At 43.8% G+C, this 24,928-nt stretch overlaps 1 protein-coding gene across 1 annotated transcript in view; it reads right to left on the minus strand.

The window, feature by feature from the left end:
* Positions 1–700: 700 nt before the first annotated feature.
* si:dkeyp-9d4.3 (caskin-1) overlaps positions 701–24,928 on the minus strand; it is a 33,828-nt gene continuing 9,600 nt past the window's right edge. Inside the window, exons 2-22 of the mRNA XM_063009709.1 lie at positions 23,088–23,139; positions 17,268–17,365; positions 16,360–16,505; positions 16,098–16,193; positions 15,879–16,000; positions 15,597–15,705; positions 15,119–15,227; positions 14,749–14,843; positions 13,504–13,618; positions 10,488–10,730; positions 7,977–8,078; positions 7,709–7,890; positions 7,550–7,619; positions 7,056–7,165; positions 6,284–6,394; positions 5,247–5,348; positions 4,965–5,103; positions 4,073–4,872; positions 3,364–3,985; positions 2,395–3,142; positions 701–1,367 (exon numbers count right to left, since the gene is read on the minus strand). Coding sequence (XP_062865779.1) covers positions 1,271–1,367; positions 2,395–3,142; positions 3,364–3,985; positions 4,073–4,872; positions 4,965–5,103; positions 5,247–5,348; positions 6,284–6,394; positions 7,056–7,165; positions 7,550–7,619; positions 7,709–7,890; positions 7,977–8,078; positions 10,488–10,730; positions 13,504–13,618; positions 14,749–14,843; positions 15,119–15,227; positions 15,597–15,705; positions 15,879–16,000; positions 16,098–16,193; positions 16,360–16,505; positions 17,268–17,365; positions 23,088–23,139 — 4,268 coding nt within the window. The 3' untranslated portion in view covers positions 701–1,270. The remainder of the gene's footprint in view (positions 1,368–2,394; positions 3,143–3,363; positions 3,986–4,072; positions 4,873–4,964; positions 5,104–5,246; positions 5,349–6,283; positions 6,395–7,055; positions 7,166–7,549; positions 7,620–7,708; positions 7,891–7,976; positions 8,079–10,487; positions 10,731–13,503; positions 13,619–14,748; positions 14,844–15,118; positions 15,228–15,596; positions 15,706–15,878; positions 16,001–16,097; positions 16,194–16,359; positions 16,506–17,267; positions 17,366–23,087; positions 23,140–24,928) is intronic.

Consider the following 24,928-nt stretch of genomic DNA (forward strand, 5'->3'; position numbering starts at 1 on the left):
CCATCTGTTGTCTGGATCGCAGCGTTATGTATGTCAGAGGTAATCTGTACTCGCCAACCTTAATCTGTATTATCTGTACTTGTTGTTGAGAAATGTAGAATTGGCATGTTGAAACTGTTTTCCTGGAACATTTCACTATTTGATATACACCAATCAGGCACAACATTATGACCACCATAATATTTCATTGGTCCCCCTTTTGCTGCCAAAACAGCCCTGTAACTGTGCTGCACAGGGTATTCTGACACCTTTCTATCAGAACCAGCATTAATTTATTCAGCAATCTGAGCTACAGTAGCTTGTTAATGAGCCTTGGCCGCCCATGACTCTGTCGCTGGTTTACCACTGTTCCTTCCTTGGACCAATTTTGATAGACACTGACCACTGCAGACCGGGAACAGTTTTGGAGATGCTCTGACCCTCGTCAAACTCACTCAGATCCTCACACTCACCCATTTTTCCTGCTCCTAACGTCAACTTTGAGGATAAAATGTTCACTCGCTGCTTAATATACTAACAGGTGCCGTGATGAAGAGATAATCAGTGTTCACCTGTCACCGGTCATAATGTTATGCCTAGTCGGTGTCTCAAAGGAGGTGTTGAATTAGTGGGTTGTTCGAACTGTTTGCACTTGCCACAATTGCTTTTAAATTTCGATTAATACAAATAAATAAAACTGTAATTTAAAAACATGCAGAAGTTGTGTTTACCTCTTTGTTTGACCTCAAAAATCTAACTAAATATGACATCTGGCCAGGGGTGTCAGTAGCTGTCGCTGGTTTTAATGGCGAGCACAATAAATGAGCACAATTCCAATGATCAGTGGAAAAAACAAATACAATCTTCGACAGGCCATTCGGACCATATCGTCATCGAAGGGAAAACACCAAACCCACACGAACGTAGTATTCACATAGACACACTGCTAGTGTTTCTTGACCAAAATGGCATTTCAGTAGCTTGTTAGCAATAAATTGTGCTTATCTCTGGAAGCAGCATGAAAGCAGTCACTACTGGCTCAAAGACCTTCGCCGAACATGGTCAACATGCCAAACTCCATACCTCTCCAGAGCTCTGGAATTGGAAACCTAAAAACCTTAAGATTTCCCCATCCAAGAGCTCCGTCCGTCTCGCAGAACGAATCCTCTCAGGTTTCCTTCATCACTGGAGTGTTTGAAGCCTGGTGCTCATTAGAGATGTAAAGATGAAAGCTCTGCAGTTCTGTCCACGATTCACCTTGTGCTTCTTCTTTTAACCATTTCATTTTGTTTTAATCCAGCATGGCATCCAGCTGGTCAGCCAGGTCATCGAACATGCTGCCGATGTCATCGAGGATGTTGACTGTGCTTTTCTTCTCCATCACAGAGCTGCAAATGAAAGGAGACAGAGAAAGAAGAAAAAAATGCCATGATAGATACATGGTTTGGATAAATCTGTGTGGACATCCCATTTTTAAACTAAGAGACTGAATATGGAGTTGCCCCAATACAGCTATAACAGTCTCTACTCCACTCCATCAGCCTCTGAGTAGAACATTTTGAAGCCTGTCAGAGATTTGTGCCCATTCGGTCATAACATTAAAACCACCTTCTTGTTTCTACACCCACTGTCCATGTTATCAGCTCCACTTACCATATAGAAGCACTTTGTAGTTCTTCAATTACTGACTGTAGTCCATCTGTTTCTCTGCATGCTTTTTTACGCCCCTTTCATGCTGTTCTTCAATGGTCAGGACCCCCACAGGACCACCACAGAGCAGGTATTATTTAGGTGGTGGATGATTCTCAGCACTGCAGTGACACTGACGTGGTGGTGGTGTGTTAGTGTGTGTTGTGCTGGTATGAGTGAATCAGACACAGCAGCGCTGCTGGAGTTTTTAAACACCTCACTGTCACTGCTGGACTGAGAATAGTCCACCAACCAAAAATATCCAGCCAACAGCGCCCCGTGGGCAGCGTCCTGTGACCACTAATGAAGGTCTAGAAGATGACCGACTCAAACAGCAGCAATAGATGAGCAATCGTCTCTGACTTTACATCTACAAGGTGGATCAACTAGGTAGGAGTGTCTAACAGAGTGGACAGTGAGTGGACACTGTATTTAAAAACTCCAGCAGCGCTGCTGTGTCTGATCCACTTATACCAGCACAACACACACTAACACACCACCACCATGTCAGTGTCACTGCAGTGCTGAGAATGACCCACCACCCAAATAATACCTGCTTTGTGGTGGTCCTGTGGGGATCCTGACCATTAAAGAACAGCATAAAAAAGGGCTAACAAAGCATGCAGAGGAATAGATGGACTACAGTCAGTAATTGTAGAACTACAAAGTGCTTCTATATGGTAAGTGAAGCTGATAAAATGTTTTTATTTATAAAAAAACACATACCTGTCCTCTGTCTTTATCTTTTCCTCTACGACTTCCAGAGCAGCAGCGAGGGAGGCACTGGTCTCATCCAGCCGGACTCCACCTACAGGAATTCTTGTTCTATCTGGTCCTCTGGGCTCCAGAACCGTATAGTGAACTTCCTCTGATTTTACACCATCGTCATGCTTTAGTCCCTCTATGTCCCCTTCAATCGGCATCTGTCTGGCCATACCCACTTTCCTTCGCCTTATCAACCCCTCTCCTGACCCCTCCGTGGCCCTACTGAGGTCACTTCCCACTCTGGAAGCTTCTATCTCTTGGTTCCTTATAACTGATCCCCCAGTCATGTTTTCTGCTTCACATGGCTCAGTCTCCAAAGGACTTGGGATGTCCACTGAGAGCCCAGCCATGGAGGACCGTGGGGGTTTGATGGGCGCAGAGCCTGAACCAGACCCAGGAGTGGACGGGGTTTGTGGGGTTTGAGGGGTCTGTGGGCTCTGAGCTGGAGAGGTCAAAGGTCGCGGGCAGAGCGAGTGAGATTCCATTGGTTTTGGGGTCCCTGGACTAGTAATAGAACAATCTATTTGCTCAGAGAAAAATCTGGTGGGATGGGGGTGTGCATTTTGATCACTGGGCGGGGTAAGAGTGTGTGTCTGAGAAGAAGCAGGAGGACTCGGGGTCTGCAAAGGCTTTATTTTGATAGGTTTTGGGAGAGTAGGGGGTGGGCTTGGCTTTGGAGACACTGGCGGTGGAACTTTTCTGGTTTCTCCTAAACAGATAAAGATGTGAAAGGAAAGAAAGGAGAAACAACAGACTTTAGTCAAATCTTGGAGCATGTGGGCAAACATGTGCTTCCTCTAAGAGCCATAACATCATAAGAGCAAAACTACAAGCACCTTCCACTTCTCTAATGCACCAGTTTACACATATTTACAACTGGCTGCTGTTACCCTGATTAGCAGATAAAAATATCACCCCCACTAGAGTTACCTGTGCTGTGTTGGCTTTCTGGTCCAGGGATTGGCACTCTCCTGGTTGGGGTTGGTGGATCAAGCTTCCTGTGAGCCAGCGCTGGTTTGGGAGAGACCGGGGGCTTCAGCACGTGCCTAAAATCGTCGCCTGTATTCCTTTCTCGAAACGAGTCTTCAGCATCTAACACGGGTCTCGCGTGTGGAATTACTGTTGCACCGTTCGCCTGCGGGGGAGCCAGTGCTTTCGGTCGCCGACGTACCGTGCTGGTTTCGGTGAGCTGGAACCTCTCGCTGTCCGGCTCGTGGGGTGGACGCGGCCTCCTTAAGGTTGCTGTGGCGTCCACACGTGACCACTCCTCGTGGGTGAGCGTGGAGCGGGGCCGGGGCTCCGGGGTCTGCCTTCGTGGGGGCATTCTCGCCTGTTTGGTCGTGATGGGTTCATCTAAAATCCTGAAAATCGTGTCCTGAACCTCTTTTTTGGCATGACTGTGTTTTGTGACGTCGTCTTCTTGGACTCCATCTCGCTGCCCACCAGAGCTGGCATAGTCACCCAAGGGTCCGCTGATGGTGCGACGCCGGCTCTGCATCTCTTCGTCTGAGCTCAGAGTGTCACGGTTCCGCCGCAGGATGTCCGGGCTTGCCTGTGGAAGGGGACACGACTGTAAGTATAATGTAACAAGAACATCAGGTCATAACAGAAACATTATTATTAACCGAGGTGGAGATACCTGTAAGTAATTCTTCCCAGCTCCTTTAGCTTTACCCCCTAACGTGGACATTTCCAGCATGGCAGCGATATCTCGAACGCTGCCGCTTGACACGCTTGATTCAGAAATGGGTCCACAGTCACTACGCCGCCGCTCCCTGTACGTCACACTGAGAAGTGACTCACGATGCTCAACCTGGCCAACCCCACTCTCATTAGCTGCTTCATTAGCCAGGTTCCCTGTGGAGATGGAAGAGCAGGAGCGCTTTGGCGGTGTCGGTGGACGGGTTCTTCTACGAGGGCGGGTCGTGGCGAATGACTGGCTACGGTTAACTCCACCAATGTCCGGGGACGAGTCAGTAGGGGTGGTTCCGGTCAACGTTGATCCCTTAACAGACGAGTCGGAGAAGGGCAGCTCTTTCCGCCTGGGCAAGGGGGGTGTAGAGTCTTCCTCATCCTCGGTCGTGCCCTCAGGTGGAAGGCAGAGTAACGGGACTGTGCGGGCGTAAGAGTTTGAGCGAGGGGCCGAGGGTTTGGCTCTAGTGGGGGTGTGTGGAGGTGTGGAATCTGGACTGTCATTTGATGAATGCTTTCGTAAAGGAGGCAAGGCATTTGCCCGCTGCATGCCCCGGCCCTGCGGGGTGTGCCGGGGAGAACCACGACCCTCGATTGACCTGCGCGTCCTGGGTGCAGGAGTCGATTCTGTAGCGGTGTATTCTTTTGAACTTGTGCTTTCATCCGACTGGCTCATTGACAAAGAGGTGTCCTCTTTGGCAGGTTCTCCCTGCCGACTCACGGCCAGCATGAACTTTTTCTGGTGTCCTGAGGAGCAAAGAATATTTGCATGTTCAGACATAGAGGTCGCAGCAGAGCAGTTGTACTAGAAATGCTGGTAAACATGTTGGAACTAATACCCAGTTTAGTGATCCCGATCTCCTGTAAGTCCTCCAGGGTGATGTCGCTTACAAAGTCCATGTTCTCGTAACCGTTCTGGACTAAAGTCTGGTAGTACTGACTGAGTCCGATCAGAGACAACCACTCCGCTAGACTGGTCTATAAGATGAACATGAGGACAGGATTATCAAGTCTTAATTACAGCAAACCATACAATTCTGAGTGGTCTCCTAGAGGAACGTGACCCTTTACTCAAAATGCAGACCAAAAAAAGATAAAATGTGTGTTGTTTCAGGTCTTACTGGCTTCTCTTTAGGTATCCAGTCAGGGATGTTCAGTTTGCTGATCTCGGACAGCATCTTCTTCCTGTGCCCAGGTTTTGTTACCCCAATTGCTGTAAGATCCTAAAAACACAGGTTCCACTACCTCAATGAAGATACAAACAGAGGCCACAACAGTTTACATGAACTTAAAATGGACATGCAGGTCCACAGATCTGGTCCACATAACCCTGGTGCTATGAACACAGTACTTGTTGCGTCACACCCATTCGAGAGTAGATACACTCATCACTTTACCCTGTCTATACGCTTATCCAATTTGCACTACTGTTTATATTGCACTGGTCATAACCACAGACTTGAATCCACATTATGTCACTTTACTGTCTCGGTTGTTAATATCGGACCTATATTTTTCATATTTTACGTTTCAGTGTAAATATATTTTGCATTTTTAGTGTGTTTACTCAATTCTTATATTTTTCATATATTTTAGTGTTTATTTAATGTTTATTGTTGCACCGTGGGTCTGAGAGTAACGGCATTTCAATCCTCTGTATGTCCTGTACATATTGCAGCATTGACTTTGACTTTGAATACACTGACCAGGAATAACATTATGACCACTGACAGGTGAAGTGAATAACACTGATTATCTCTTCATCACTGCACCTGTTAGTGGGGGGGATATATTAAGCAGCAAGTGAACATTTCATCCTCAAAGTCTCAAAGTTGATGTTAGAAGCAGGAAAAATGGGCAAATGTGAGGATCTGAGCGAGTTTGACGAGGGCCAAATTGTGATGGCTAGACGACTGGGTCAGAGCATCTCCAAAACTGCTAAACAAGGTCTCCTAAACAAGGTCAGTATCTATTAAAAGTGCTCCAAGAAAGTAACAGTCGTAAACCGGCAACAGAGTCATGGGCGGCCAAGGCTCATTGATGGTCTAGTGGGACCAACACAATAATAGTAAGGTGGTCATAATGTTATGCCTAATAGGTATACAACAAAGGGAGCAGAAATAAATAAATGTTTGTGTGTGGGGGGTGTGTTTCATACCTCTGAAGTCATCTTACTGATGGTCTGAAGGTCGTATCCAGCGGTCAGGAAGTTTGTGGTGTAAAACTGCAGCTGAGCACTAGTGAGCCATTCAGCAACCGCCTCAGAGCTCTACAACACAGTTCAGACTTTCTTCATGAGCACAGTGACGGACGTGCCAGTGACACTACTGGCCAGTGACACAAAAGTACATGGACACCCAAAAATCACATACTGTATGTCCTGCATTGACTAGGTGTTGGACTAGGAAGGTTTTCATGAAGTATCTTTAAGGGCAACTGGCAAACAATAAGTGATCATGTCCTCGAAGGGAAAACAGAGTAACACAACTGAGAAAGGAGGTTTTAACTGGGATTTAGTTCCCCATCACTGCTCTAACTACCTCTATTGCTCCCCTGGGCAATAAGGTCTACCTGCAGGCGTGGATCAAATGTATGTATTGTATACACCGATCAACCATAACATTAAAACCACCTCCTTGTTTCTACACTCAGCACACCACCACCATGTCAGTGTCACTGCAGTGCTGAGAATCATCCACCTCCTAAATAATACCTGCTCTGTGGGGGTCCTGACCATTAAAGAACAGCATGAAAGGGGGTAACACAGTATAAAGAGAAACAGATGGACTACAGTCAGTAATTGTAGAACTACAAAGTGCTTCCATATGGTAAGTGGAGCTGATAAAATGGACAGTGAGTGTAGAAACAGGGAGGTGGTTTTAATGTTATGGCTGATCGATGTATATTGATGTGTATAGACGGACACTCACCTTGCTTTCTGATGACGTGCTGTCTTTCCTCTGTAGTAAAGGATCAACAAAGGGTTTCTTCTTCTCAGGACGAGGGCCACCAGGTGCACTCTGGGTAATCTGTGATGTAGCTGTAATACAAAACCTAGTGTTAGTCTTTGTACACAGTCTATACCAGATTCAATGACCACAAATGTAACCTTTGTCTATTGGTGTCCCAGTTCCCAGACCTAACTGTGGAATGAGCTAAAGAGAGGAGTCCACTAGAGATGACCTAGACTTACAAATATAAGGGGGGTAAATGCAAATCTGCCTTTTTACCACCACTATCTGCCCTCAAAATGGAACTAGTGTTAGCGTTTTCTTTGGGAAAGCTGTGCATCATCATGTACACCCAAACTGCTTACTGCTTGTTTTGGTTTGGTGGAGTCCTACAGTGCTATACATCGCTTTGTGTACTTTGGGAATCACTTGGATTGTGGTATATTAGATATTTAGCTTGAAAGTTGGGGTACCTGTATTGGATTCCTGCTCCAGAAGATGTTCTTTAGCTTTGGCGGATTGAGACAGCACAGTGGCCAGCAACTGCAACACACGTACATAAAATTTATTTAGTGGCTTCCGTGCATGTACGTAGATTTCTGTACCCGTGGGTACGTGGGTGTATAACACACCTTCACCCCCTCGGCTTGTGCGTGTAGCCCGGGCACGTTCAGACCGTGCGTGTTGTGGCTCGGTGAATGTGTCGGAGTGGTGGGTACGGGGACAGGTGAGCTGGCGAGATGAGCGTTGGCGTTGTCCACCTGACCGCTGGCCGACGAACGTCCACTGGCCAGACTGCCCGTGCTGCCAGCACCTGAGAGAACCAACAAGCAATACGTAAGTGTAAGTGATCATTAGCAGTGTAGCAGTGTTTGTGCTTGTGTAGGGGTAACTTTTCACCTGCAAAAGGTTTTCTCAGCACCCAGATCTCCTCACTGGAACTACTCTGCTGTCCACTTAGAGTCGGAGAGCCATGCGGGCTGGACATGGAGCCTCTGGAACCTGGAACACACAGATTTGTAATTGATTCATACACGTGTGTATATAATAACGTCTGTATTCTACTGGACAGTCAGGGAACGGTAGGAAGGGACCGTATGAGGTGAATTCATGGGACGGATTAAAAAAAAAGCAGATTTTAATTTAAAATATACATGCAGAGATTTGGAGAAACAAGAATCACCTCTGTTATCAGATTTGTCACACTGAATGGTTTCAGATCATTCAATTAAAGATTGGACATGTGCGTTATGTAAACACAGGAGCAAAGTTATCCAACACCTACACAACCCTGTAAAGCTCCTCTTAACTTTCCAACACAACTGCTAACACAACACCACCTCAGCTTCAGCTCATGGACACATGACCTTACACCACTCTGAAGAAATAAATAAATAAAACTGCATCCACCGTGTGTTGACTGTTGGTATAATGTTGTACACTATATGGCCAAAAGTATGTGGACGCCTGACCATGAGCTTGCTGGATATCCTATTCCAGCTGTAACAAACGCCACTCCTCTGAGGAGGCTTCTCAATACACTTAAGTATAGTTGTGTGTGGGAATTTGTGCCCATTTAGTCGAAACAGCATTTGTATAGCTAGGCACTAATGTTGGACTGATGTTCAGGTTTAAACTGGGTTGCCAGGAGGGGAATTATTTGTTTACTGAGGTGACAACTAACTTATCACTTTTTTAAATGATCCGAAGTCAGTCAGTGTGACAAAAATGCAACAGTAGAGGTATTTGGTAAAGGGACAATTAGTTATTTCGTAGCACCTTGATTTAAAAATGAGTAAGTAAATATCGTCAGGAAAATTAATGCTTAGGTCTTGTACTGTAGTTCTCATTTTCTCCCACTAGAGGGCAGTGTTAAGTAAGTTTCACAAATCCGGTCATGACCTGTTTTTAATGGAGCTGAAAATCTATAAATATTAGCTTGATTTGAAGCACATCTTTGCAGTAGAACACTGAGCTAAAACAGGGTTCTTATTCAGGAGGGATTTGGGCTCTTTATTATTTAGAAACCATATCACAAACCTTAATTCCAGATATAATTAAACAGAAAGTGAAAGTAAATTTACACCAAGCAGGTATAACATTATGAGCACTGACAGGTGAAGTGAATAACACTGATTATCTCTTCATCACGGCACCTGTTAGTGGGGGGGGGGGGGATATATTAGGCAGCGAGTGAACATTTTATCCTCAAAGTTGATGTTAGAAAGAAGCAGGAAAACTGGGTCAGAGCATCTCCAAAACTGCAGCTATTGTGGGGTGTTCCCGGTCTGCAGTGGTCCAAGGAAGGAACAGTGGTAAACCGGCGACAGGGTCATGGGCGGCCAAGGCTCATCGATGCAACATAGGGAGTGAAGGCTGGACAGACGAGCTACTGAGCTCAGTGATAGAAAGGTGTCAGAACAACAAACGGGGGACAACACAATATTAGGAAGGTGGTCATAATGTTATGCCTGATCAGTGCAGATTGACCTTGTTTTGTAAAGGTACAGTTTGGGTTTGGGTACAAAAGGAGCATCCAGGAAGGGTTCCAGCCCATGTGAGCGAGGATAGGTTGAGGCTCACCACTTGGCCAAAGAAAGACTCAATGATCCAACAGTTTAAGAGCTGCGCTTCTCAACACATTTCACCCTCTACAGTGCAAGATATAATCAAAAGATTTAAGAACTTCTGAGAAAGCCCTGTGCTTATAGGACAAAGCAGAAAATCACTAGTAAATAGTGGCAACATCTGATCCTGAGATGGAACCACATGGGCTTGGGGACGCTTTAACCAACCCCAGTTTGTAAACATTGTACATTACTGCATCAGCATATGCAAGTCGAGTCTGTAGGCCTGCTCTTCACGGTGGAAGACATGTCAGCAACGTCCAGAAACACAGACAACTCCTCTGGGTTCAAGCTTACTTCGAATGGACTGGTGGGCGGTAGAATGTGTGCTGTCTGAAAGATCGACCCTTCAGACTGAAGTGCCAATGGGATTGGGTAACGTGCACATCAGAATTTTTATATTGTACCACCACATTACTCTGTTCAGGGTCGTGGTGGGTCCGGTTGCCCTGGAATCACTGGGTGCAATGCAGACACACCCCAGACAGGACATCAATCCATCACAAGGCCTTGATTTTTTTTTTAAGGACGCTAATGCTTATTTTGACATGATAGCACCCATAAAGTCCCATTCTGCAAGTGTTGCAACAGCATGGCTGCATAGTCAGAGTCCAAGTGCTAGACTGGCCTGTCTGTAGTCCACTCCTATTACATACATCCATGGCAGCATAGTGTAGGATTGACTTTATAATTAGCATATATAACAAGCCGTGTGTGTGTGTGTGTTGTGTGTGTGTTGTGCATGTGTGTGTGTGTGTGTGTGTGTGTGTGTGTGTGCATGTACCTGTGTCTCTTTTCGGCTCCTCTGAGCGGGAGGAGGGCGGTTCGAACACAAATGAGCTGCAGGTGGGTGTGTTATACCCGAATGAGGTGAACAGGGGCTGATGGGAAGAGATCAGGGTGGGAGGGGGGAACAGTGGGGTCAGGGGTAGAGAGAGAATGTGGGAGGAGTCACCGTTCACCAAGGCAACTGAGCCAATTGCCGGCGGACGGATGTGTATCTTAAGATACTGCTGAGTAGAGGGTCCTGGGTACGACGGAAACAACAACAACACCACACCAAAAAAACAACAAAACAAAAAAACAGCACAAACAGCAACAGCACAACAGGGACAGGAAACACAAAATAAAACATGTTCAAGAAAATAATAGCTAACTGTGCACTACTAACTTTACACATCCTGTTAGCTTATCAAATCAAAAAAAACTTTTAATCCTCTCGAATAACATGCAGGAATCAAAACAAAACAATGTGAATGGAAATGACAGCACCAAAATAAAACGGACTAAAACGCTCATGCGTGTCATTCCTGTGTAAACACCGACAGGCACAGTGTACCGTGAGCCATATCCAGAGTTTCAGTAACAGTCCTGTACTGTCGTGTACCAACAGCACCAGAAAAAAAAAATCATGGATGTTCTACTATTTAATATTAATATTTTTAGTCCCCAGTTGTTTCTAAATAGCAACTAAATAAGGTACTCAATTTCATCCACGACTGCCAGTGAACCCAAGAAAGACCTGGGTTTGATTCCCTGGCCAGGAGTTTGCATGTTCTCCCTGTGTCTGTGTGGGTTTCCGCTGGGTGCTCCAGTTTCCCCCCACAAGTCCAAAGGCAAGTTTATTAACCCCCCAGTGATCTACATAATAAATCTAAAATAATAATAATAATAATCAAGTAGTAATACTACTAATAATAGCAATAATGGTAATAATTATAAAGCAATATAATAATAATAATAATAATAAAATTTATAATAATAATAATATAGTAATAATAATAATAATAATAATAATAAATATAACAATAATTATTATAATAAATATAATAATAAATATAGTAACAATACATATAATATTAATAATAATAAATACAATAATATATGATAATCATAATAATACGTATAATATTAATAATAATAAATATAATAATATAATATAATAATATAATCATAATAATAATCATAAATACTAATATTAATAGCATTAATGGTAATGATAATAATGATATCTAAAAATGAGAATAAATGAAATAATAATAATAATAACAATAAATCTAATACTTGTAATAAATGTAATAATAATAGCATGAATGGTAATAATTGTAATAAATCTAATAATAGTTATACGTAATAATAATAATTATTATAAATTAACTGCTCAGGAAATAAAGAAAAACTATGTGCTTGTGTGTTTATATACCATAAACTCTGAATACAGCCCACTGTACGTAACTCAGCGAGGAAAATACTGAAGGTCTCATGCCTGACTGATTCATGTATGTAAATGGGAGGGGAGCAATGAGCTGTATGTGAGGTTTACACATTCAGTTTCATTTTAAACACATTTTGTTCTAAACATGTTAATTATTACTGTTCCCAAAACACCTGAATGAATCCTCCTTTTATATTTACTAGGAGCTCTGCCCTGTACACATGTTGAAATGAGGAAGGTAACAGTAAATTCTCTCTGTCAGTGGTGTCAGTGGTTACCCTCGTCAGACTGGGACGTTTTATAAAGAATGATAGAATAGAATAATGTCACTGGGGTAGCTGTATGTGTCAGTGACATCGGTGACATTCTGATTTGTGAATTACTGATCACGTAATTAAAATAATATAGAATAATACAATTCAATCCAATATAAAATGTGGTTGTTGTTTTTCTAATTGTGCTAAATCTAGTATTATATAGTTTATTATAGTTTAATAAGTTTGCTTTGTTATTTCACTCTAAATAGTAATAAAATATTTTAGTAATTCTATTTATGCATTTCTCCCAGTATTTGACTGCTGCAGACCTGCACTCCCGACCAAGGAGGGTCGTACCGACACACACACCCTCCGACACGTGTGCAGTATAGACCGCTTCTTCACCTGCACCAGGTGTATCTACACAAACTCACTGATCTCACGCACTGATCTCCATTATCCCCCGTCTCTGTGCAGTAGTTATGAGGAGCCCTCACGGCCGGTAGCAGAGCGAAGCTTCGAACTTTGAGCTCAAACGTATGAAGCGAGTTGTTTTTCAAAATATGTCGCAAATGACTATTTATGTTGTAATAACATTTATTAATCAAACACTGATGCAAACTCTGCACATTTTATATAATTATTTTAAAACTACTGTGATTTATCTGGGAATTAATAGAGTTGGATCTACAGTATAATGGTGATTAATTCAGGTAAATATTATTATCATTATTTAATCTAATTATTATAATGATTAATAATAAATACGGCTGCGATGATGTGAAAACTTTTCATGTCAAATTGTTACTGGTGTTTTTTGTCATTGGTGCTGTTTATCAATATTAATAAGTCGAATCTTTCAGCTTTTTAAATGCTTTATAATTAAAATTATTAAAAGATGAACTTAAATAAGACGTAATCTTGTGATAGCTGGTATGTAAATAGACAGAATTAAATACACTATTTTCAAAACAGAACACCAAACTATTATAAAATGTAATAAAACGTAAATAAAATGAATGAAAACTAAGATGGGAACAAAGCGGCGGCCGGACAGAGACGGATCATCATCGTGTTTTCACTTGCCAGCTTTTAAAATTGTCTCCTCCCGTCCCGTCCCGCTGACTGTTCTAATTAAAATCATTCAGTCATGGTGCTGCACACTCAGTACTGGTACATGTTCACACACACACACACACACACACACACACACACACACACACAGGGTGCCGGCCGACTGCACGTGGCACGTGGATGAGCTATCGCTAACTAGGACAACGGCGAGGATCACATGACCGCTCGGGTCATGTGATGACGCTCTGGCGCACCTGCCCTCTTGATGACCTCCACCATGTTGGAGGGGAAGTAGCCCACGCGGTCGTTTCCGGTGCGGTTGTCATGGATACAGCCCTTCCAGCGACCATCGGAGTGCTGCTCCAGGACCTGCGAACATCCGAAAACCGGTCGAACCTCATCAGCTGCTCAGTTTAAAAAACGTCGAGTGTTTCTAATGAGCCAAAGCGCCACTGAAGAGGAACTCTGGGTGTTGATGGGAAGATGAACATGTGCAGGAGATCATGTGGTTGATCCACGGTGTTTTTTTGGGGCCGGGTTTTGTAGACAAGCTAAACCACATCTCTCATCCATACTGCAAAGCATGCTAGAGGGAGAATTGTGTTTTGGGGTTGCTTTAATGCCTCGGAAGACAAAACTGTATCAAAAATTTTTGCAGATGTGACTTTGGGCCAATCAGGGTCGTGTGAGTAGGAAAAATTTTACAGTCGGGGTTTCTTGTTTGTTTGTTTGTTTTTATAATGAAATGTTTTCACATTGGTGATATTCACAGCAGGAATTTGTTTCTTTCTGTTTTCAATAATTTCCTTGGGGATAAATAAAGTATCTATCTATCTATCTATCTATCTATCTATCTGTCTGTCTGTCTAATCTAATGTATTCTGCATATGTCAGTCGGGGTTTCGATCACACAGACAGCCTCTTGTGGCCCAAATTGCTGATGGCTCATCATCCGTGGGCGTTTCTAAACTCGAGCAGTTTAGAAGCAGGTTGGCATGGTTTCACTGATGCCAAGCAAATGCCACTGCATTACGGCGCACTTTAGTGGCTGGTATCAACAGAGCATTTGTTTACGTCCCGATATACAGTGGTACCCTGAGTTTTTTCCCATAAGGATGTTTGGGAAACCTGTTAACGCGTCCATGGTCCTGTGGAACTGGATCTATTTTAGACTCATGTTAAATAATGAGGTTGTTTTTGACACTTATAGACTGAGAATAACACAAATATAATATAAAAACACTGAAATAAGAAGCTGATTCTCACAAATCCTCAGCACCTCGAGTTGTAACACAAGTTTAAAAGTGAAACAGGGAGGAAAATCCAGATAAACACAGATACATCATCACCATCATTCCATCATAAAACACTTCAGGGGAAATCTGTTTATCTTGTTATGTGCAGCAGCGCCACCAAGTGGAAAAATAGTGTGTATGAGCCTTTAAATAATTCTCTACTTCACTACTAGTGTAAGGTTGTGTTGCACTCTGGGTAATTACCGTAATGATGTCGCCTACTTTGATGTTAAGGCTCGTCAGGTCATAGTTGTTGCAGTAGTCCTTAAGGGCTCGAACCTGCATGGCTGCAGATGCATCTGTGCGCGCACACACACACACACAGTCACACAAACACATACAGAAAGAGACACACAAACAGAAGGAGATACACACACAGAAACACACACACACAATCACACACATGCAGAAAGAGACACACACACAGACAGACACACACAGAGACATACACATACATACATAAAGAGACACACACACACATACATACATAAAGAGACACACACAAACACTATAAGTTAGGATTAAACGTATATAAGCGATGATTTTTCGGTTTTCTCTCGGTGTCTCTTCGTACCTCGGAGCATCTGTTTGATTTCTCTGCTGGCCTGTGTGGTGGTGAACTGGTTTACGATGTCCAGCGCCGTCTGGCAGTACGTGTTCCTCACGCTGGCACTGACACCGCTCTGTAAATACAAAATAATAATTATAGATATATATATAAATAATAAAATAATAAAACAATAATAACAAGAACAAAACAACAGCAATAATATTAAAATAATATTAAATATTAAATATTAAAATATTATATTAATGATATCAAAATATTATTAAATATTAAATATTAAAATATTATATTAATAATATTAAAATACATATTAATATTAAAAATTATAATAATATAATAATGGTAAAAGATAATAAAATAAAATAAAATCAATAAAAATATTTATAATAATAATATAATATCAATGTAATGATTATTTATTTATGTATTTATTTTATTAGACATTTATTAAAACCCCATAGAAAATCTTTGAGTCTTTACTCACATCTAGAAGGAGGCGGACGGCATCTGTTTTTCCACACAGAGCGGCTTCATGCAGCGCCGTGCCAGACTTTGTCTGCCTGTTTGTGTCTATGCCAGCTTGTATCAGCAACCTGCAACACACACAACACACACACACACACACGTTTTTATTTAAAGTTTAAATTCAAAGCAGCTAGCAGCAAAACCAATCCTGCATCACAAGGTTGAAGAAATACAAGCGAGTTCAACCCCTGACCCTTGACCCCTCGTCCCTAAACCCGTCCCTGAACTCGACCCGTCTCACTTCATGATGTCGATGTGTCCGTTCTTGGCGGCCAGGTGAAGCGGGCTGATGCCGTTGGGGTCGGAGGGCTTGGGCTCCAGCATGGCGGCGCACATGTTGCTGTTCAGGAGTAACTGCACCACCTACAACACGGACACACACACACACAACGTTTTAGCTTTTTAATCTCAGTCACGTGACCTCAATGGCGAGAGGTGCGGGCTGTGCGGGGGGGCTGACCAAGACGCGTCCGAATTCACAGGCCAGGTCCAGGGGTGTCTTTCCGGCGTGGTCTCGGATGCAGGGGTTGGACTGGTGCTGCAGCAGCATCTCGCTCTGCAAGAGAAACGCAAACACAAGACGGAGCAAAGCGTTAATGCGCACGCTAAACCTGACCTGAGCTAGTGGTGAGTGTGGGAATTTGTGCTCGTTTGAGAAACTGATGTTCAACAAGAAAGTCTGGCTTGCATTCAACAGTCTAATTTAGGCTCTGTGCACTCACTCCATCGTAATGGCCGTGTTGGGACGAGAGGTGCAGCGGAATCTGTCCTTCATCCGATTGGCTGTTGACCGATGATCCCGCCTTCAGCAGCATTTTCAGTGGCTCACATTTCCCCTGCCAGGCGGCGTAGTGCAGCGGGCGCATCCCTGTTCCGGAAAACAACAAAACAGTGAAAGTAGGATTGAGTTAGTATGTGAATGAGTGAGTGTGTGTGAGCGAATGAATGACTGAATGAGTGAATGAGTAAGTGAATAGGTGAGAGAGTGAGTGAACAGATGAGTGGGCGAGTGGATGAATTACTGAATGAACATGTGTGTGAGTGAAAGAGTGAGTGTGTGTGAGCTAATGAATGATTGAGTGAATAAGTGAGAGAGTAATTGAGTGAGTGAGTTATTAAGTGAGAAAAGGAGTGAACAAGTGAATGAATGAGTGAATGAACATGTGTGAGTGAAAGAGTGAGTAAACAAGTGAGTATGTGAGTGAATAAGTGAATAAATGAGTGAGTGTGTGAGTATGTGTGAGTGAATGAGTGAGTGAACAAGTGAATGAGTGTGTGTGTGAGCGAGTATGTAAGTAAATAAGTGAGTGAATGAGTAAGTATGTAAGTGAACAAGTGAATGAATAAGTGAATGAACATGTGTGAGTGAGTTATTGAATTAATGAATGAATGAATAAGTGAGTGAGTATGTAAGTAAATAAGTGAGTGGATGAATGAGTGAATAAGTGAGTGAGTAAACAAGTATGTGAGTGAATAAGTGAGTGAATAAATGAGTAAACAAATGAGTGAATGGATGAATGAGGAAGTGAGTAAATGAGGGAGTGAGTAAATGAGGGAGTGAGTGATTGAATAAGTGAATGAGTGAGTGAGTGAGTGAATCCCTACATGTCTGTGACTGTGTGTAATTCACCTTTCTGATCCTTGATGTCCACAATGGCTTGTGCCTCCAGCAGCAGCGCTATCAGCTCCACGTTTCCATTTAGAGCCGCATGGTGAAGAGCAGATAACCTGCAGAACACACACACACACACACACACACGTGAGAACACAGTGTCTGTTTACGTTCCTCCACCTGTTCCAGATATAAACCTGCATACTGATCACAAATGAAAACATGGCATGACTGTGTGTGGATGAATGGAAGTGACTGTATTTATCCACTTTGTTGTTGACCGTCCTCCTCCTCTTTTACCTTCAACTGTCTTTTCCAGTCAACTGGTTCTTCTCATAACAGAGCTCTAACTGGACCATCAACCGTGAGCCGGACCTTCTCATCCAACATCCGTACCCGACACCCCAAATCTTATTTTAACTGACTGGGCCAAAATTCCCACAGACACATTCCGAAACACTGCAGAAAGCCATTACAGAGAAGTGAAGGCTGTTCTAGCTGCTGGAGGAAGGTACATCAAAACAAAATGAACTCGACGGCGTCCACATACTTCTGGCCACATAACGTCTCGCTGTCAGGACGGCTTTCGATCGCAGCTCAGTGTCTGTACTCAACGTCTTAACTGAGCAAACGGAGCGCCAGGCTGTGACCTACTTCCATGAAGAAGAGCTTTTTATTCCTTGAACAGCCTCCAGCACCACACACACACACACACACACACACACACAGTACAGCCTTCTAAAAGGTATCAGTCGAACCCTGAATCTGCATGGCCCGTCCATTCATTAATGCATTAACCCACATTAAAAATAAAGCATCCGTAATAAAAGGTGTCGCTTTGTAAAGTTCTTCACTTCTGCAGGTTAGACGCCCGTCATTTATGGTGTTTGCTTTGTCTTTTAGAAGGCCTGGCTCTTAGTTGATGTCCTAATTCATCCCAAAAGTGTTCAGTGGACATTTCAGCTGTGCTGCCGGCAGGCTGGGCATCTATACAGACGTTGATTGGCTCGTCCTAGGGTTACGTCCTCCACTGGCTGATGAGACAGGGGACAATAGGGATCAGTGCGTGACCCCAGATGAACCACCACAGTGGTGTTATCAGCAAAATTAAGGATCTTTACAGCTGGTTCCTTAGAAACACAGTCATTGGTGTAGAGACTGAAGAGAAGGAATGAAAGCACACAGCCTTGTGGTACACCAGTACTTAGGGTCTTACTTAGAGCTGAAGTCCACAAACAGAACCGTTTACCACTTACCACTTCCCTCATCTTTCAAAACCATAACTGAGCTTGCGGGGTAGCACTGTCGCCTCACAGCAAGAAGGTCCTAGGTTCGATCCCAAGGCAGGGCGGTCCAGGGGTTTCCTCTGGGAGCTCCGGTCTCCTTCCACAGTCCAGTACCATATAAAAGCACTTTGTAGTTCTACAATTACTGACTGTAGTCCATCTGTTTCTCTACATGCTTTGTTTCACTATGTTCTTCAATGGTCAGGACCCCCACAGAGCAGGTATTATTTAGGTGGTGGATCATTGTCAGCACTGCAGTGACACTGACATGGTGGTGGTGTGTTAGTGTGTGTTGTGCTGGTATGAGTGGATCAGACACAGCAGCGCTGCTGGAGTTTTTAAATACCGTGTCCACTCACTGTCCACTCTATTAGACACTCCTACCTAGTTGGTCCACCTTGTAGATGTAAAGTCAGAGACGATCGCTCATCTATTGCTGCTGTTTGAGTCGGTCATCTTCTAGACCTTCATCAGTGGTCACAGGACGCTGCCCACGGGGTGCTGTTGGCTGGATATTTTGGGTTGGTGGACTATTCTCAGTCCAGCAGTGACAGTGAGGTGTTTAAATCCACTCATACCAGCACAACACACACTAACACACCACCACCATGTCAGTGTCACTGCAGTGCTGAGAATGATCCACCACCCAAATAATACCTGCTCTGTGGGGGTCCTGACCACTAAAACAGTATGTATAGAAACAGATGGACTACAGTCAGTAATTGTAGAACTACAAAGTGCTTCTATATGGTAAGTGGAGCTGATAAAATGGACAGTGAGTGTAGAAACGAGGAGGTGGTTTAAATGTTATGGCTGATCGGTGTATTTGTTCCTCAGCAGGATCTGAGCTCCTGTTGTTTTTCTGGAACAGCTGACAAGATCTGAAGAAAGTCCGCTCTTCATCCAGGGCTTTCGGAAAGTCCAGAAGTTCACACTTGCTTATATAAAAGGATGTTTTGACACAGCAGGGGGCCAAAATACCGACTTTAAAGCCTTAGGAGAAGCAAAAGTGCTTCTGAAACTGTTTCTGCACCATAATCCAGTCATGACCAGTTGGGTTTTCTCTCTGTCACGATTTTCTCCATCAGGATCAACAAACTGCTGTTTGTTTTGAGGGCAACCTGGCAGTGGTGGGGCTTGAACTGGCAACCTTCTGATTACTAGTCCAGTACCTTAACCAATATCTAAACTGCCCTTCTAATGATTAAATTTATGTTTTTCAGCCCAAACAATGACTACCAGGTGTAATTAATTAATTATAGAAATGAAATCATATGCTTCTAACTTGCTGCAACAGTTTAGGGAAGGCCCTTGTGCTCTATAAAGACATTACATTTCCATTTTCGGCATTTAGCAGACGCTTTTATCCAAAGTGTAAGTGTACAGTCTAAGCAATTGAGGGTTAAGGGCCTTGCTCAAGGGCTCAACAGAGGCAACCTGGCAGTTGTGGGGCTTGAACCGGCAACCTTCTGATTACTAGTCCAGTTCCTTAACCACTAGGCTACAGCTGCCCTGACATGAAGAAAAGCTGCACAGAGTCGTGACCTCAGCCCCACTCAACAGCTCTGGAATGAACCGGAACGTCAACTGAGGCTTTTATAACCAACATAAGCACCCAGTCATACGAATGCTGACCTCTTCTGACAAAATGAGCACAAATTCCCATACACAGACTCACTTAAAAGTCTTTTGAGAAGCCTTTTCAAAAGAGCGGACGATGTTCTAGCTATAAAGGTCACACAGAGGTCACTCTCTTGGTCTGGCGTCCAAATACTTTTGGCCATCTAGCCTATGAGTGTTGGATGTTTTGGTATTTAAACGAATAAACAGCTCAGTAAATCTGCTCGTCGTTATAAACGCATTTCTAATGCATAATGAAGCCGGGATTTATGGGTAAGCAGTTTGTCCCGGACGGCAGGAGGCTGCAGATTTAGGGGAACGACCTTGAGTCCTGGGAATTTGTAGTGTCGCGGCGCCTGTATTTCAGCGCTTCTGTAATCGAACCGATCCGACCGTCGTCTCACGGCGTAGCGGGCGCGGTCATAAACAGCCCGGAGGAGTTCTGACCTTAGATACGTCCGCTCATCGTCCACGGTGAAGATGCGCTCATGACGTTCCTCCCTGCTGAGATTACAGAGTCTCTGAGCAGCCGGTGACCCTGACGGTCAGTGTTCTGGGATGGACACGGCCGGACCCGGAGACTGCAGTTCTGTGGATTCGGTTCCTATCAGGACACGACTGGGAGAAAACTGCGGGTCTGTCCTTAAATTCTTCATTATTCTTTCTTTATTTATTGATTTATTATGTATCAAGTTTTTAATATCAAACACAGTCATGGACACTTTAGTACCTCCAGTTAACCCGACTTTAAGCCTTTGTGCTGTGGGAGGAAACCGGAGCACCCGGAGGAAACCCACACGGACACGGGGAGAACATGCAAACTCCACACAGAAAGGACCCGGACCGTTCCACCTGTTGATCGAACCCAGAACCTTCTTGCTGTGAGGCGACAGCGCTACTCACCATGCCACCCTCGTTATTGTTTAGTATATGAACAAAAGTGTTGGGACACCAATTATAATTTCAGAATTTATGTCTTTCAGCCACACATTTATGTATTTGCAGCAACAGTGTAGGGAAGGTCCTTTTCTCTCTATAAAGACCTGAGGAAAAGCCGCACAGAGCCCCGACCTCAGCATCCCTCAACAGCTCCGGAATGAACCGTAACATCAACTAAATGTGTTGCTAACTCCAAGTCGTTTATTTAGTTGTTACAAAATGCATCAGTTGGTCAGTTATTAATAATAAAATATTTGTATTTAATCTGAGACTGGACGGGACATTAAATTTCTCAAATCTAGCATCTAGAACAGTGCAAGCTGCGATATTTCGTTAGCACGCCAGCGCTGTGATTCTGATCTCCCCAAATTAGAATCTTAGCTCTGTGACCAGTCAGCTGGGCGCCCATTAGCAGGCACAATCGGCAGTGCCAGCAGCAGACAAAATTGGCCACTCAAAGTCTGCTGGGTAGGAAAAGACCGGACTAATAAGAGGTGGGGTCTTGTAAGGACGACGCAGTGTAAGGATCCTGGTTAGTAGCCCGAGGCGCCTGTGCAGAAGTGTGCAAATTCACTGAAGTATGGATGTATAAGACGGGGTCAATGGATCGCACATGCGTCGGACGACACCACTGGGGTTAAACGCTAAATTGGGAGAAAAAGGGGAGAAAATGTACAGATAAAATAGCCAAAAATAGAAGAACAGTACAAGTGCAGAAAGCGGCGTCTCCAGTTCCCAGCTAGTAAAGTCATTTTCACATCTCTGTTTTTAATACAGTCGTGTGGAGCTGCTTTGTTTTGAGTAGCATGTTATGATTAAGTTACAAGCTTGGACATGTAGAGCGTTTCAGATCTTTTTTTTTATCACGGGAGGCTGAATAACGATCACGGAAACTAAAACGACCATAAAAGAAAACAAGAGAAGATCTTTATTTGTTCTACACGTGATAAAATTCCCTTTCCGCATATCCCAGCTTGTTTGGAAAGTCGTACTGCGGCATACCTGGAGCAGACGGGGTTAGGGACCTTGCTTAAGGGTCGGTGAGTGCATAGCAGAGCTGGGATTTGAACCCACAACCTTTCGATTAAAAGCCCAAAGCTCAGTCCATACTGCAGCATTTGCACTTGAGTTGCACTGCTGTAGCCTAGTGGTTAAGGTAAAGGACTAGTAATCAGAAGGTTGCTGGTTCAAGCCCCACCACTGCCAGGTTGCCGCTGTTGGGCCCTTGAGCAAGGCCCTTAACCCTCAATTGCTCAGACTGTATACTGTCACTGTACTGTAAGTCGCTTTGGATAAGGGCATGTGATAAATGCAGTAAATGTAAATGCCTCCACATTATTAATATGTGCAATTAATAAAAAGCAGAATAAATAAATTAATAAATTAATTTATATAATTAAAAAAGGAGAAGTCTAGCACTTTGTGTCATTATTTCAGCGCCCTCTTCTATATTAAGGATCACGACTCAAACGTAAGTTCTCCAGAAGACATGATGTGTTTTTCTCTAAGTTGAATTTCACAAAGAAATAAAAATGCACTGAAATGTCCATAAAACATAAAAAGACGTTAAGCGATGCTACTTAACCTTTATATAGCTAAACCACAACACGCTGCAGTACTGGACAGAAGCCAGCGAGTCGAGCCACACGCAGGCATTAATATTTAGGAGCTAAACATCTAAAGCATGAAGTTCTATCAGGCGAGTGGCTCTTCAATTAAAAAGCTGTAGCTCTGCTGTAGAAAATACGTTCACTTACTCCGGTTTCCTCCCACAGTATAAAGATGTGCAGCCAGGTGAATTAGAGATACTAATATTGCGCTGTGTGTGTGTCTTGTGATAGACTGGCAACCTGTCCAGGGTGTTTCCTGCCTTTCGCCCAATGAATCAGACCCACCGTGACCCTGACCAGGATAAAGCGGTGATAAAACAGACAGTGAATGAATGGATGAATGGTTACTGTACTTGTTTGCTGTATGTCGTGTCTGAACTCACCCGTCTGTGTCCTGGAAGTTCACGTTCACCCGCTTGGCAGAACCCAGGAGCTCTAAAGGAGAAAAATAAAAACAACATGTTATCAAAGTAAAATGATAGTAAAAGATTTACATGTTTTTTTTAATGTATTTTCTCCCCATTTTACTCCCGATTTAGCGCAATTAGTCCTCCACTGCTGAGAGATACCCAGCTGCCTCTTCCAACACGTGCACAGCCCTCCTCTTCTCGCCCCTGCACTCTGCACAGGAGTCCCCTCCACCAATCAGGGTCCTTATACAACGTTTGAAGATCCCACCCACACATGGTCCAGTCCCCACCCTGCAGATACGGTGGCCAATTAGTATCTGCTGCAAGCACTGCCAATTATGCCAGATGGCGCCCAGCTGACTGGTGGCAACGCCGAGTTTCAAACAGAGGAGTTCAGAATCTGGTGTGCTAGCGGAAAATCCCCCTGTGCCACCTGGGCGCTTAAGATTTACATGGTTTAAGCTTCACTGGTTGCCAATCACAGACAAAATTCAACACAAAACACTCCTGCTGAACACAGTTCACCAGCACTGAGACCTCAAGCTCTCGAGACCTCGAGCTACAGGTAGACTCATGATTGGCTGTGTGTCTAAAGGGGGTGGGACAATGACAAACAGGGATTGGTCATATGGGGGTGGCAGTGATTATATGCTTCCAACTTTGCTGCAACAGTTTAGGGAAGGCCCTTTCTTGTTCCAGCATGAAAGTACCCATGGGTTAAAGCAAGGTCCATAACAGCATGGTTTGACGTCCTGCACAGCATCCTGACCTCCACCCTGTTCAGGACTTCTCGTCCAACATCAGCACAACATATTTATTTTTAATGCATTTTCTTCCCATCTTTAACATGTCCAAGCATTACACTTCCTCTCTACTTGTGCTGACCACCGCCCCGACTGAGAAGCGAACCGACACGTGCATAGTACCCGACTGCATCTTTTCACCTGCACGAGGCGAGTTCATGTGCGGATCAGCCTTGTGTACGGAGTGCCACACCCTGATCAGCATTATTCCTTGGCCATCAATCAGCCAGCAGAGGTCATAATTGCACCAGTTATGAGGTCCCGTCCAGCTCCCTCCCTGTATGAACAACAAGCCAATTGTTGACACACATCGATATCCTGGAAGAGTGGAGGCTGTTATGGCTGCAAAGGTGTGCACCTGAGATTTTGGTCTTGTAGGGCAGTGATCCCCAACCACTGGGCCACAGACTGGTACTCCGGTATTAGTATTGGTTATTTATTAGGGTTATTTATTAGGGTTGTAGTGTATTAAAATAAACTGCCCTGCAACAACACCTGATAAAACCTGACGTTGCCATGGTGACAACACCATGGTAACACGGCGTGGGCAGAGCCGACCGTACAGTACGCTCGGCGCACAGAAACACATGCACACTCGGCGCGGGATGCTCGAAAAAAACGGGCGCGGTAATCCGTCCGGCGTGATAAATTATTCACATCCTGATCACTGCGCTCTCCTAGGAGATTGTTTCCATGGAAACAGTGATCAATATGATGGTGATGATGATGAAGATCCCTTACAATAAACATCTGATGGTTTATCTCTGGTCACACAGAGTCTCAATTCTTCTGTATTTCTGGGAGCTGACAGGGAAATTCCCTGTATGCCAAAAGTATGTGGACGCCCCTTAGGTCAATAAATAAATAAATATATCAGTAAACAAATAAATACATAACATTAAAATCACCTCCTTGTTTCTACACTCACTGTCCATTTCATCAGTGCCACTTACCATATAGAAGCACTTTGTAGTTCTACAATTACTGACTGTAGTCCATCTGTTTCTCTGC

This window comes from Trichomycterus rosablanca, chromosome 15 (genome assembly GCF_030014385.1).
Source record: "Trichomycterus rosablanca isolate fTriRos1 chromosome 15, fTriRos1.hap1, whole genome shotgun sequence".
NCBI classification, from domain to species: Eukaryota; Metazoa; Chordata; class Actinopteri; order Siluriformes; family Trichomycteridae; genus Trichomycterus; species Trichomycterus rosablanca.